The sequence below is a fragment of the Mastomys coucha genome, unplaced genomic scaffold (genome assembly GCF_008632895.1).
Source record: "Mastomys coucha isolate ucsf_1 unplaced genomic scaffold, UCSF_Mcou_1 pScaffold3, whole genome shotgun sequence".
Classification (NCBI taxonomy): domain Eukaryota; kingdom Metazoa; phylum Chordata; class Mammalia; order Rodentia; family Muridae; genus Mastomys; species Mastomys coucha.
The window spans coordinates 7,336,255-7,350,384 of record NW_022196909.1 but is presented as its reverse complement, the minus strand read 5'-3'; the positions used below and the strand labels follow the sequence as shown (position 1 = coordinate 7,350,384).

The 14,130-nt window shown below is 42.2% G+C and overlaps 1 protein-coding gene across 1 annotated transcript in view; it reads left to right on the top strand.

Moving 5' to 3' along the window:
* The window catches only part of Fig4 (FIG4 phosphoinositide 5-phosphatase), a 92,908-nt gene that overhangs the window by 9,288 nt on the left and 69,490 nt on the right, over positions 1-14,130 (top strand). The window contains exons 3-5 of the mRNA XM_031348426.1: positions 2,282-2,332; positions 5,005-5,153; positions 11,805-11,933. Coding sequence (XP_031204286.1) covers positions 2,282-2,332; positions 5,005-5,153; positions 11,805-11,933 — 329 coding nt within the window. The remainder of the gene's footprint in view (positions 1-2,281; positions 2,333-5,004; positions 5,154-11,804; positions 11,934-14,130) is intronic.

Here is a 14,130-nt window from a genome sequence, read left to right as displayed (position 1 = left end):
AGAAGCACTTTGCCTGCTGCCTTTGCAGCGAACCCAGCACCTACATCAGCAGCTCACAGCTGCCAGTAATTGTAGCTCAGGTTGGTCCAGTGTCCAGTTCTGGCTTCTTTGGTAGTGGTACACATGTGCACATAACCCTAGCACACACTTAAATAAAACTTAAAAATAAAGGCTTTAAAATTCACATAGAAAATCAGAAGTTAATCTTAGTCTAGACAACTATGAAAACCAGAAACACGAAAGGACAAAGAGGAGGCTGGAGGGATGGCTCGCCATTGTGAGCATGTGCTGCTCCTGTGGGGATTGGCAGCTGACAGCCTTCTGTAACTCTAGTTCCAGGGTATCCGCACCATCTTCTGGTCTCCACGGGCATCAGGCATATGTGCACTCATACACATAAAGTAAAAACAGGGCAATTTTAAAAGAGAAGGGAAGTGGCTAAGCAGATGTAGCACCCACAGTAATTAAGGGACCACATAGTTATCTGTAGGGAGAGTGCTGGTTATTGATGAGGCCACTAACATTGATCAGAACAAACAAGGAAGCCCAGGAAAAGGATCCCACAGAGAGAGCACTATAAGTCACCATGGAGAGGACAAACTTAAGTTTTGTCTGTTTTCCATTTGACGAAAATGAAATTAGATTCCAATCTCTGATAAAACTGAAGAAGCAATATCAGAAGTACAGAGACAATTTTAGGAGACTAATTTTATGATCCTGAAATGGAGGAAGATTTCATAAGTAAAACACAGAAAGCAGTGATGTATGTAAATGCTCTCAAAATTAAAAGTGTCCTTAGAATATAGGCTCTTTAGGAGGAAGCGGTCATATAGACAGAACACTTAACAAGGTTCCGTGCAGAGACCCTCTGAAGGGTTGCTCTGGCCAGCGAGGGTAAGACCAGCCCTGAGATGTGCTCAGAGTGAGGGGCAGGCAGCACACACAAGCTTGCACCTTGCTAGCAATCATATCTAACCCAGGGCTAGTTCCTTCTCGTTAGTTGGATGGCTCCTGCTGTCATCAAATGCTAGCAGGGATGTGGGGATGTCACTCACACAGTGAGTGTCGGGGCATGCTTACACCAGGAACTGGAGTTACACTGTGTTAAGCCTTACAAACACAGTTTACATATTACAGGAAAACTCAAATGTGCATTGTCTACCCTGGTAGTTCAGCCTTTGTGTGTGGCCTCAGAGGAACTGACAGGTCTGGACAGGAAAACACAGTATTCTTGTGTACGTTATACCTTCATCTCTTTAGGTTTTTCTTTTTCATTTTATAGTTCATGAGACAGTGCCTCCCTATGGAGCTCAGGCTGGCCTCACACACATCACAGTGAGTTTCCTGCCATAGCCTCCCAAGTGCTGGGATCCCAGGTGTGTGCTCCCATACCCAGCTGCAGAGATCCCAGGTGTGTGCTCCCACACCCAGCTGCAGGGATCCCAGGTGTGTGCTCCCACACCCAGCTGCAGTGTCTAGTTGAGGAATGCAGAAATAACACATGGCCTATATCTTACCTGATAACTTAGCTAACTGTCCAGCAAGTTAAATCCTTAGTTTTTGGTACAGCTACATTCACTGTACAGTGCATGGGAGCTGAGAGTTGTAGAACAGCACACGGGGTTTGCGGTGGTCCCTCAAAGATGCCCAGTAGACTATATGAAGATTTATGTAATGACAAAGAAAAGGCACCGTGGGCCAGGATGGGGCAGTAACTTGAAAGTTGCCTCTGGAGAGGCAACAGGGCTGGCCGGTGGGTCTGGGGAGAATTTTAACTTTGAAAATTATGTTTTAGTTATTTATCTAAGTGTGAATGTGAACACATGAATAACTGTGAACTGAGGTCTCGTGAGTGGTCGGCTGAGGGATAGTTCATTCTGCCCTCTTCCATTTCCACGTTGAAACCCTTCCCAACTTAAAGTTACGGGTAGCCCATGGCATCTTGGTTACTTTTGCAACTTCCCTTTCTCCATCTGCTGAAGATTTGTGTAGCTCACTGGGACAACACCAGCAACAACAGTTGTCTGTACTTCTTCCTTGCCCCATGCCCGCTTGTACCCTGCCTGGCTGCGAAGCCCAATCACTGCAAGATGGGGTGCACTCTGTGTTAAAGGTATCTGCTGAGCGATGATTGGCAGGTGCATAGGCAAGCCAGAGAAGGCTGGGATGGCTCAGCTCAGTGAGTACACTCACTAGTGTAAGGATATCCCTGACTGTATGTTAAACTGTGAAAAGTAACATTTTGTGTTTATAGCATGTTTTATTTTATTTTATTTTTTAGGTACCTAAGAATATTTCAAAATGTGGATCTATCTAGCAATTTTTACTTTAGGTAAGTTTCTTCCTTTTGAAAACCTGACTCTTGACATTTTAAATGGATAGTGTAAAGGGACTTATAGTCACGATAAGAATCACCTGTTTCAGGAAGAAATTAATACGACTTAAAGAAATAACTTCATTTTGGAATTTTTAATCAAAAATGAAATTGTATTAGTTCTAATACAGAGTTCATAGTTCAGTTTCAGTTAATGATCTGGTGAAATTAAGTAAAAGCTAAAATAGGAAAAAGTATTTTAATACCAATGTACCAATGTATTGCTGGTGGCCCTGTAAGTGAATAGTTTTGCTGGAATGAATGTAACATTAAGCAGATCAAAAATATATCCTAAGAATATGTTTTGGGAGAGAAAACAGAAATCTCTCTTGGTACAGAGACATTTATGGAGATCTATTTAACATAGCCAGCAAGCAGAAAAGCAAGCAATAAGCAAATGGTAGAGCTTTGCGACCAGTCTGCAGGCTGGACAGACAGACTCAGGTGTCTGTCTGCTGTAGTGTCCAGACTGAGATGTAGACTCAAGAGAGTGTTCACCAATAATGACCTGACCTGGGGCTGAGATAGGGCCTGCAGTGTTTGTGTGCATTGGTGGTGCTCACAGACCAGGCGCTTTGCATTTTTTTTTCCAAGGCAGGGTTTCTCTGAGTAGCCCTGGCTGTCCTGGAACTCACTCTGTAGACCAGGCTGGCCATGAACTCAGAAATCTGCCTGCCTCTGCCTCCCAAGTGCTGGGATTAAAGGCATGGCCACCACTGCCTGGTGCACTTTGCATTTTTAAAGATCTATCTTTAGTCGTTAATAGAATTAATCATTTATTTATAAAATAAACACAAACATAATGTAAAGGTAAATTATTAGGTCATAGAACAGACAGTTCTTAGTGAAGTGGTTTTCAATCCATAGGCACTTAGTGGCTTGTATGTTTTCATGTATGTCTGATTCATCTACTTCACATAAGACTGTGTCATCTGACGCTCACAGTGTTGTGAGCTAATATTGATGCTTGGTGCTACACTGTCTGAAATGGTCTCCATACTAAATTTAATCAAGTCATTCCTCAAGTTATAATATATACGCTGGGATCTCAGGGCTGCACTGTGGCCAACTGGAAATAACTTGTCTTCATTCATTAAGTGATATTAAATGGATCTATTAAGCAAAGGTGGTAAAACTGAGTTTAACAGACACAATTGAAATTAATTTCAGTCAAATTATGGAACTAAACTGGGGAAATAATAATGTGTGGCTTTCCCAAGAAAATTATAATACTTAAGATGTTACTTAAATACTGTATTTGAGTCTCAAGATAGTTTCTCGAATTCTGTGTTAAAATGGATAACTAGAGATACTTAAGAATTGTTGATCTTTGTCATGCATATGAGCCCAGAGAGACCACAGCAGTATGCACAGGCCTGCTCGGACTGCATCAGACAGGGTCCTAGAGCTGAAGGGAGAAGTGGACACATGTCTCATCCCAACTCAGAAGCTATCTGCAGGCGATAGCCCCTTGCAGGTGGACATTTAGTTTCCTCTGTGGGAGGCTCACGGGGGAGCAAGCTGTTCTAGGATAGGCTTCACACCCAGCAGCAGGTGCCAACAGAGAATGAACTCGGCAGTGTCTTTGCAGGTTCCTTGCCTCGTAATGTCTTGTCATGGATCCTCCATTATAATTATTATTACTACTGTTATTACTACTACTACTACTACTACTACTACTACTACTACTACTACTACTACTATTATTTTATTTATGAATATTCTTTCTCCTCTCTTTTAACCTTTAGGTCTTTTGCATATATGTTATGGCTTCTAGTTTTGGGATTCCTGAGTGTGTAAATGAATGGGTCTCTTTCTTGGCCTTCTCTTGGGATCTTTTCCTTCTGTTTGCTTGTTTTGTCCAACTCTGGTGTGTTAGTTTTTGTTTGTTATGTTATATTACTATATTATTAGTGCATACAGAAGTTTGTTTATTTTTCAATGATAAGCAGAAGAGGGGTGGCTACAGATGGGAGGGAAGGTGTAGAGAAGCAGGGAACAACAGAGAGAGGGGATTTTGTAATTAGCTTTATTATGTGAGAAGAAAACCCTATTTTCAATAAAAAACATTGTTGATCTTATGAAATTAGAATCATAAATTTTATTTGTCCAGAGGCTGTGTTAATTTTTATATTATTCTTATTTTCCTAGGACATGCTTCACTGTAGCAGCTTACATTATATTCTTACCCCTGTATCATTATGAAGTTTGTAGTTACTTTTGCTCATGTGTAAATTATAGTGTGAAGCCAAGTGATGAGGATACTATACTCCAGTGTCCTGTCTATAGAACCACATTCATGGGCGTGAGACAGTGTGACTTGGAATGAGATACGAGATTGATTTCATCATGAAACAACAAAAAAAAATTACATGTGCCAATCAATGAATGGATGTGACCCACATCATAAATGTGTGTTTCTAGTGTGCATGATCAAGTCGGGTGCTGAGGTTTCTATTTAATTTCCAATTGTGTTTGTATTCAGGTGTGTTTGCAGTGCTCGTATTAAATGGCCTTGCTTCCGGGGAATACCAGGTGCAGAGTGATTTAGTTCACAGATGGCAATTCCCTGTGGAAGCCAAGACCATGAAATGTCTGTGCTTCTACTTACTTCTGAATTCTCCTCTCAGTTACAGCTATGACTTGTCACACTCGCTTCAGTATAATCTCACCGTTCTGCGAATGCCCCTGGAGATGCTAAAGTCGGAAACATCCAAGGCCTGCCAGGAGAGCTTCGACATCTTTGAAGATGAGGGGTTAATCACACAGGGTGGCAGTGGTAGGTGAATTCTGCATATTTGGTATATTAGAGTATGGCATCTCATCAAGCTCCCTCCCATTCCCAGTCCTTTATCTCTTGGTGGCCTTCATCCTTTTGGGTTGTCTTAGAGACATGAACTTGACCAATTCATTTTAAAAGCCATGATTAATCACTGTGGCTGGCATTAACTACTTTGTAGGGTCTTCTTTCTTCCACCCTTCTCCACCCTGTCCCCACCTTTCAACACCCCAGTACTCGATTTGAGAGGAAAAAGGATAAAGGGAGAGATGGAAGGAAAGAGGTCCCTGAATCTAATTTATTTTCTTCTTGTTTCTTCTTTGAGGACAACTACTAACAAGCCAACATGCCCCCTCCCCCCGCAACCCTCCCCCTCTTCCTGAATGACCAACACCACCAACCAACCAGCCAAGAAACCTCTCAGGGCCCTGGCATTTTTTATACAATCTGAAAAGTTCCTAGAATTCCAAACATCACACAACTTTAGAAACTATCTGCAGTTGGCAAAATTATGCCTCTGCTAGAGCATGAGGCAAATCATAGACAGCTGCTATGGTCAGTCCACAGCAACCCTATATCCCACAATTGGGATTAAAATGAAAACACATTCTGAGAATATCTCTGTGTTTTTTTTTTTTTAAAGAAGCCAAAATTCCAAAATAGACATTACAAATCACCATGTAATTTTATTTATAGGCCAGTCAGAAATTATATGTTGTCAGTTTCTAGAAATTATTCATATGTTGCAGCCGCCAGTGGCTACACACGAACTGGGTCTCTGGAAGAGAGGAAAGGGGTCTCAGAAAAATGAGGACTCGGACGGCGAAAGGAATCATGAGACTGAGTCATGGTTTCTGATCAAGATCCGATGTGTATTATGAATCTGGGAATCAAGCAGGCAGGGAAAATCCTTCCCCCAGTCTGCCAGAATCCCATTGCCAAATTAGAATCTTGAGGCAGGTGAAGCAATTCATCAGGGCATAGCTCCTAGCAGGAACTTGGAGAGAGGCAGAGAAGTGGTAAAACAAAAGGGCATTGTTTATGTCAGGAAGCCTCACCCTTGGTGGGGTGGCTCCTGTGTGGCAAGGTGAGGTCTGATTCAGCCGGCTTTTGGCTGAGGGAGGTTACAGTTCCTCCTTATTAATTTATTAAAAATTAGCTGGACTGGGGCATAAGATATATTTATGAACCATAGTCCTGTCTGGGAATTATGGTGGCTAGTGGCCCCGCCTCTCTACTGGTCTCTCCCTGAGCCATCTCGGATATCACATGCAGCTAGTTTGTGTTTATTTATACAACCCGGGCTTTTTAGTGTTTATTATTAATAAACACGGCCTCTTGTCACATGACTCTGTCTTGGGTTGGTGAGAGCCATAGATCCAGTGGTCCGTCTTTGGCTGCAGGCCCTCATAGCACACCATTTTCCCATACAGACCAAAGCCACAATATGCATTTAACACTTTTTCTTCATCACGATAAATAACTGCCACATAGAGCCTCTCTGAAGTCCAGCCTGGAGTGGAGCCTGCATGTCTGAGCCTTCCTGAAGTAGAGCTTGCATGTCTGTAACAAACCTGCTTGAGATACAAGGTCAAAAGTTTAGAAGCAACAAGCTTAACATTATCTTTGAGGATGTCCCAGGCACTCAATTCAATTGCAAATTAGCAATGCTCAGACTCAAGGTCTGGCCGCCAGGTGTGGGGGAAGTGGCTCTGAGAATCACAAAGGAGCTGTTGACTCTCAGGAAAATACTGGAGGCTATTTCAGCCAAGAGAACTTTGCTGGCTAATAAAAATTTCTAGCCATTATTTTAGTTGAAAACATGTTTATTAAAAAGACTCTGGATCTGCATCCACCTGACGAACTAATCTTCTAGGCAGCCATTATGCTCCGTCTTCCTTTATGAGACGCAAATGGTGCCTCTTCCCCAAATTAAAATGGGGTCAGGACCATACCACATGTTAGTAAGTGGATCTCGCCATTTCACCATGGCCTAAGAACTGGAAATGCATGGATGCCAGTGGCAATCGGCAGCAGACTGACCTTTAACATCAGACTGCAAAAGAATTTTTAAAAGCGAGATGTGCTTTTAATAACTTGAAGGGTATGATTCTCCCTCCTTTTGTTATTAAAAATTAAATTTTGAAAGTGCAAAGTGCACATTGAGTCATTTATTATCTCTGGGAATTATAAATTATCTCAGTAATATGGGTAACATTAAATTGTTGACAAAACATTTTAAATGCTTGACTATAATAGTCAGTTCCATAATCTGTCTTAATATGATTAGAAACATCAAGTATAGAAATAAAATATAAAATAACCATTTAAAGTTTTTGTTGCTTTCTATGTTAAGGTAATTGCAACTTGAAAGCCTGAAAAGGTATTAATAGTCACATGTGTATATTTTACTTTTAATTTTTAAAATCAGAATTATTCTTTAAAAATACCAAATTATCATAATCAATTTTAAGCTCTGATATATAAATATATATATATATCAATATACAAATATCAATATACAAATTAAGGCTTAATTTTAGTACCTGATAAATAGTGACTACAGCACATAGTTCAATTATTTGTGCTGAAGTAGGGGGGGAAATCATGAGACTAAACGTGAAAATCATGAGACTAACCAATTTAATTACTGTTTGATGTCTCATCAGGTTTTTAAGACATTCCTTCCACAATACTTTCATGAATTTTATCATATAATTCTTTATTAATATCACAACAACTTCATAATAGGATCTTAAAACTTTACTTTGGGTAAGAGAAAAGATATTAATGCTATCTTTTGCCAAAGAGTTGCAGTGGGCATATTAAGAACTCAAACATTTGATTGCAGTTGATCACAATTGATAGCAATTGTTTACAGAAGCTTTCTTTACTTTCTGTAAAAGGCTTTTTGTCTCTCAAGGCCCAAGTCTTGTGGTGAGCTTAAGGTAAGGCCTTAGTCAAAAATAATCTGAAATAAGTAATCTGAAATAAGCAACTCATCTTTTCTTTCTTGATATAACTTTCTTGATATAACTGAGGCCCAGATATTGAAAAAGATATTTCCTCTGAAACCTTTTCTAGAACAACTACTACTTGTTGTTAAAACTCTTGGTATAAGAGCAAAGGTAGTAATATTCTAATGTACGCTGAAAACTTCAAAGTCCTAGCCTCTTGTACTGAAGCAGAGACCAAAAATAATATACATAATGTAAGGCTATCAACCATTTTTAAAGGCAAAACTTTCTAATGATTATAAACTCACTAGAAGCCAGGTCTTTAAAATCACCAGGATGGAGAGGAAAAACAACCTTCCAAGCACACAATAACTCTATATGGAGTAGCCAGGCCAGATTGCAATGCTTCTACAAGTTCTACGGTCTCATTGACCTCTTATAAATTTTAAATTTAAAGTTACTTTAGATCCATGATAATGCTGTTTTTTAATTAATAAATTTTCACTGAGATCTCTTTGTGTCTTGGGTGAAATTTTGCTTTTATTACTATATCCAATAAAGTCTATGTAAAAGGGGCATTGGGCCTATACTGGCCACAGCTGTTTTTAACTATTATTACCCTTGCAATTGTCTTAATTACTAAATGTAGGTGAGTTAAGAATCTTGAACTTGAGATCAGACTGCAAACTGCAGCCGATGGAACACTGTCAATTTTAACCATACCTTCCAAATTTCTTTTGTAATATTAAGCCATAACCATAACTTTTGGAAAGCAAAATCCAGTTTTAAACAATCTGTTTTCTTTAAAATCAGTATCAAAAAAGCATTACATCTACAGCCTGGTAAATGGCCTGTAGCTTAAACCATGGCCGCTAGATGGCGCCAAGCGGCTGCCAAACTCCAACTGGAGTCCGTCTGCGGCTGAGCCAACTGTGGCAATTCAGGCCATAAAGTGTGGCGAAGACAAATTCCTCAAAACCCAGTGGAAAGTATCTAGTACTTTTATTTATTCATGAATGACAAGAAGCAAATAAAATGCTAAAACAGGCCAGTATTCATTCGTTCACACAAACACTCTCCCACTAACCATTCCAGTCTGGCAGGTACCCTAGCTCCCTGGGGAGGCACGCAGGCGAGGCGTGACTTGATGTTACCGTCAGCCAGCTTTTGGCTGAGGGAGGCTACATTCATATACTTTTTAATGGGGCACATTCAGATCTAGTCTTTTGATGATGTTTTAGGAAGAATTACCCTTTGAATACCGTAGAATGTACACCATCATATTTTCATTCATGAGATTGGTCAATTATGAGTCAAGTTTGGGGCAAAAGTTACCACGGGTTGCCTAAAATATCTGCTGGGCAAGTATAAGCTGGCCGTATAGACATAAAGAGTAAGTGGCAAACACAAACAGGCCCAGAGGTGAAGATGAGTGCTCAGAGTGCAGAGGCGTCAGCACAGCAGGGCTAGAGAGACAAAGGTGGACCGAGCAGGGCTGAAGAGGGGAGGGCAGTCCTTGTGCTTCTATCTTTTAGGGACCATCCCCTGTTGTTAGTCGTGACCTCCATCTCAAAGCAAGCAGTGCCCTGCTGTCCTGCTTCACTTGTAAGAATGCCTTAGTGACAGTGGGTCTCGTGCACGAGCCACAATGATCCAGGTGCAAGGCTGTTGGCCTAGCGAACTTCTCTTTCTCCTTGTCATTTAACATAAGCCATTGACAGGTGCTGGTGATGAGGATTCAGACATTTGTGGTTCAGGGTTGTTCTGTCTGGGGAGTGAGGGTAGAAGACAGAAGGGTAGGTTTGCTGAAGTCTCCAGTCTCCTGTATGTGCAAGTGCATTAACATTTACAGAAGCTCTTCAGTGCAGACTCCTCAGACGAGCAGCAGTACTTCCTGTTTACAGGCTAACTAATACAGACCCTGAGATGTCCCACGTGAGATAGTTATCGGCAACCACACTAATTGGCCAATTAAAAGTATTTAAGTCCTCTTGCTAGCAATGACCAAAAGACTGACCAAACCTCTGAAGTGTCTGCTTGGTGCGGAAGCTCAGTGGTACGGCACTTTTAAAGTCAAAAATCATAATTGCATCCATATCCAAAGCGGTCGGAGCAGCGTCTGTCCTTCTGGAGAACTTAGCAATATTTTCCAGATACTACTCGACAATTACTTTTGACTGACTTACACTTTCTCTTAGTTATTTTAGTTTTATGTTTCATCCTGCATAGACATCAGGTATTGTGGTTAATACATCTGGACTACGGTCAGGGCAGGGACAGTTCCAAAAGTGGTACCAATGTGGCTACAGCCGTGACAGGGGTGATGGAAGGCTGAGGAAGGTCTAGAAAGACACAGAGTCAGGACAAGATGGCGTCAAAACTAAGCCACTTGTATAAAGTGACAGAGTGGGGAGTGTCTGATACAGCACTCCCCTGCCTTATCCCCTTGGTGTGCCCTGATCTCTCTTTCCTCTCTTCAGGGTCTCATGTAGCCCAGACTAGCCTCAAACTTGCTGTAGAGCTGAGGATGATCTTGAGCTCCCCGCCCTCTCTTCTCCTTGAAAATGAAATTAGAGATGTGGGGCAGGCAGGACCTCTGTGCCTGCTTTATGTGGTGCTGGGGACCAAACCCAGGGCCTCACACATGCTAGACAAGCACACTACCAGTGAGGCACACCTGAGCCCATAAAACCCGTTCCCTTCTGATGCCAAGAGGTCATTGGACTTTAGGCACCGTGTTTGTTTGTTTGTTTGCTTTCTGTTTATGTGTGGAATGTCTGTGCTCCATGTGTGGGCGTGGTGCCAAGAGGTCAGAAGAGGACATTAGAGCCCCTGAAACTGGAGTTCCAGTTGTGAGCCACCATGTGGGTCCCGAGCATCAAACCTGAGTCCTTTACAAGAGTAGTAAGTGCTCTTAACTGCTGAGCCATCTCTTTAGCCCATAGAGTTTATAAATTAAATTGGAGCACATTCAGCCCAAATAAATACCCAGCTCACATTCTGAAGGGAAGACAGTGGGAGTACTGACTGTGTTATCTGGAGTTTTTAATCCATGAGTATATAAATATGCTCACTTCTTAGTTTCCACTTTAGACAGGCTTGTGATACTCAGTGCTGTCTAGCAGTGGATTATCTTGATTTGCCAGTGTGTTTGCTGATTTCTCCACAGGAAAGAGTCCTGATAGAATAGCTGATGCCAGTTGGGAAGAGTGAGCAGTGTCCGCCTTACTGTAAACCTTCATGTGCTTTATAGTCCCATGTCATTCCCACAGCAGCCTCCTGTTAGATGTGGGGGAGGCACCAGGTGGTAAGGGGCACTCTGGACCCTCTCTGTCATGGCGCCCGAAGTCCTAGGCCCAGTCGCTGTAACCTCAGACTATGTTCTCTGTGGCTCACTTTGCCCCATCTGTCTTCATTCATGTATCTGTCATTACATCCTTCATTTGACTCCCATTTTCTTTTGATTTAAAAACTCTGATAAGTCAGAAAACTCATTTCCTGTTTGAGTTTGAAGGAAGCAGCACCCTGCCCTGGGTGCTGAAGCTCGTGGTAGACAGCCATAGAAAGCAGCTGTGGGAAGTGCAGCGCTGTCCAGGTGTATGTTCTGACCTTGAAGCAGAAATGGAAGAACTTAGCAGTATGCGGAATGTCAGTCAATGTTCTTGTGTTCTTGTTACCAACTTCTGTTTTTCAGGTGTATTTGGGATCTCTAGTGAGCCGTATATGAAGTATGTATGGAATGGTGAACTTCTGGATATAATTAAAAACACCGTGCATCGTGACTGGCTATTGTATATCATTCATGGGTTCTGTGGGCAGTCAAGTATCCTTTTTATAAACATTTAAGATACATATCATCATGCTGTGCCAGTATGTAGAATGGTCATACACCCTAGGATTATAATTAGCACTCTGTGTACCTGTCCTAGTTAGGGTTTCTATTGCTGCGGTGAACACTGTGACGAAACCCATGTTGGGAGCAATGGGTTTATTCAGCTTATGCTTACTGTTCATCATCTAAGGAAGTCAGGACAGGAGCTCACACAGGGAAGGAACCTGGAGGCAGGAGCTGATGCAGAGGCCATGTGGGTGTTACTTACTGGCTTGCTCTTTTTGGCTTCCTCAGCTCGCTTTCTTATAGAACCCTGGACCATCTGCCCAGGGGTGGCCCCAAATAGCTCAAAAGCCATTTTCCAGCTACATGTTGTAGCAATGAGATGAGGGATGTGTGTCAGATAGAAAAAAGCTGCAAGTAGTAGCTGTGGCGCAGCGGAGTGCAGAGTGGGAAGGATTGCAATGGAAGTCCTTGAGTTAGGCTGCTGAGCTCAGTTTGACGATGTCTTGGCTTTTCTCCTGCAGGTTGACTTTTCACTAACTCTAAGTGATGCTGAAGCCTTTCCACAGGATGCCATTGTGCTTTGAGGGGGAGGAGGAGGAAGAAGAGGAGGAGGAAGACAAAGAGGAGGAGGAGCAGGAGGAGGAAGACAAAGAGGAGGAGGAGCAGGAGGAGGAGGAGGAGGAGGAGGAAGAAGAGGAGGAGGGAGAGGAGGAAGAAGAGGAGGAAGAAGAGGAGGAGGAAGACAAAGAGGAGGAGGAGCAGGAGGAGGAGGAGGAGGAGGAAGAAGAGGAGGAGGGAGAGGAGGAAGAAGAGGAGGAGGATGGGGAGGAGGAGGGGAGGAGAGTGGGACATGCTATCTAGCACTGCTTCAGTTTTCTTGCCTCTTTTTGAGACAACAGAGGGCATTTGTGAATTCTGTGTTTACTTGATACTTTCCTTCCGATCTTAGGCTTTTAAAAGCATATAGCAAAATCTTTAAAGGGTTGGGGGATGGGGCATTAAGTCGGCAATGTAGCCATCATTATGCCTTCTTATAACCTCTGGGGTGTTTGTAGGGGTGGCTGAGGGGCACAGCCTTTCTCTGTGCCAAGTGTGGGGAGGAGAAGGATGCGGCAGACATAGGGACGTTGACGTGGAGGTTGGGGAGGCACCCAGCTTGCTGCTTTATTGTCACTTCAACCACCTGATGAGATGGTCCTGAAGCACTTTTGCCCCTGTCCAAAAATATAGTCTCTCTGGGAAGAATGTGAGTTTTTTCCCCACCAAAGAGAATTGCTACAGCGTCTCAAGACCGTTCCTAAAATGCAGTTCTAGCCTGGTTTGTACTTCCAAGAGCTAGCTGAGGGCTTGGCATCTAGCAATCGTAATAAATGTTTGTTTTTAAAATCGCAAACAGCATCATAGATTATCATTTTAAAGCTCATTAGTCTAACCGATGAGTCTGGGCTGTTGGTGATCAGGCATTTAATGAATTCTGGAAGCCTGTGTGCTGGTAGGAGTAATTGCTGTTTATTAAACATTTACTACAGGCCAGACACCAGAAATTTTACACCAATTACCTCAGCTCATCCTCCCAAGAGTCTAGCAGTAGGACAGATTAGTGATTATTTTATCCAGCAGGCTTACAACTACAGGTGTTTCAGAGTTTGGGTTTTTTGTTTTTGTTTTTGTTTTGTTTTGTTTTGTTTTTTGATATTTAGAATATTCGCCTAAACCTTAGATAACGTGAAGATGGAATTCAAGTTAATATGTTTCATGTATACCTTGGGACTGAAGATGTGTATGTGATATATTTAGAGTACCTATGTTTTGATTGACCCATAAAACAAAGTCAGATGTAGAGTTTTACACTGTTGGGTCATAGTGGCACTCAAAAATTTCAGGCTTCAAGGCATTTTTGATTTTTAGACCACAGTTGTTCACCCTATAGCTGCTTTTTGATTGCTTTTTCAGTAGGTGAGGTTATAACTCAGAACGTTAAATAAGATGATATAAATAAGCCGTATGTTGGCCAAGCAGTTCACATCGATACCTTCCGTGTTTGAGCTTTGGACCGCCTTTGCAGTGTGAAGCCCTGCCCTCCCCTCAGTGCTGGCAGTTCCCTTCCTATGTACACATCATGTTAAAGGACACGCCCTTGTTCCTATGTACACATCCTGTTAAAGGACACGCCCTTGTTCCT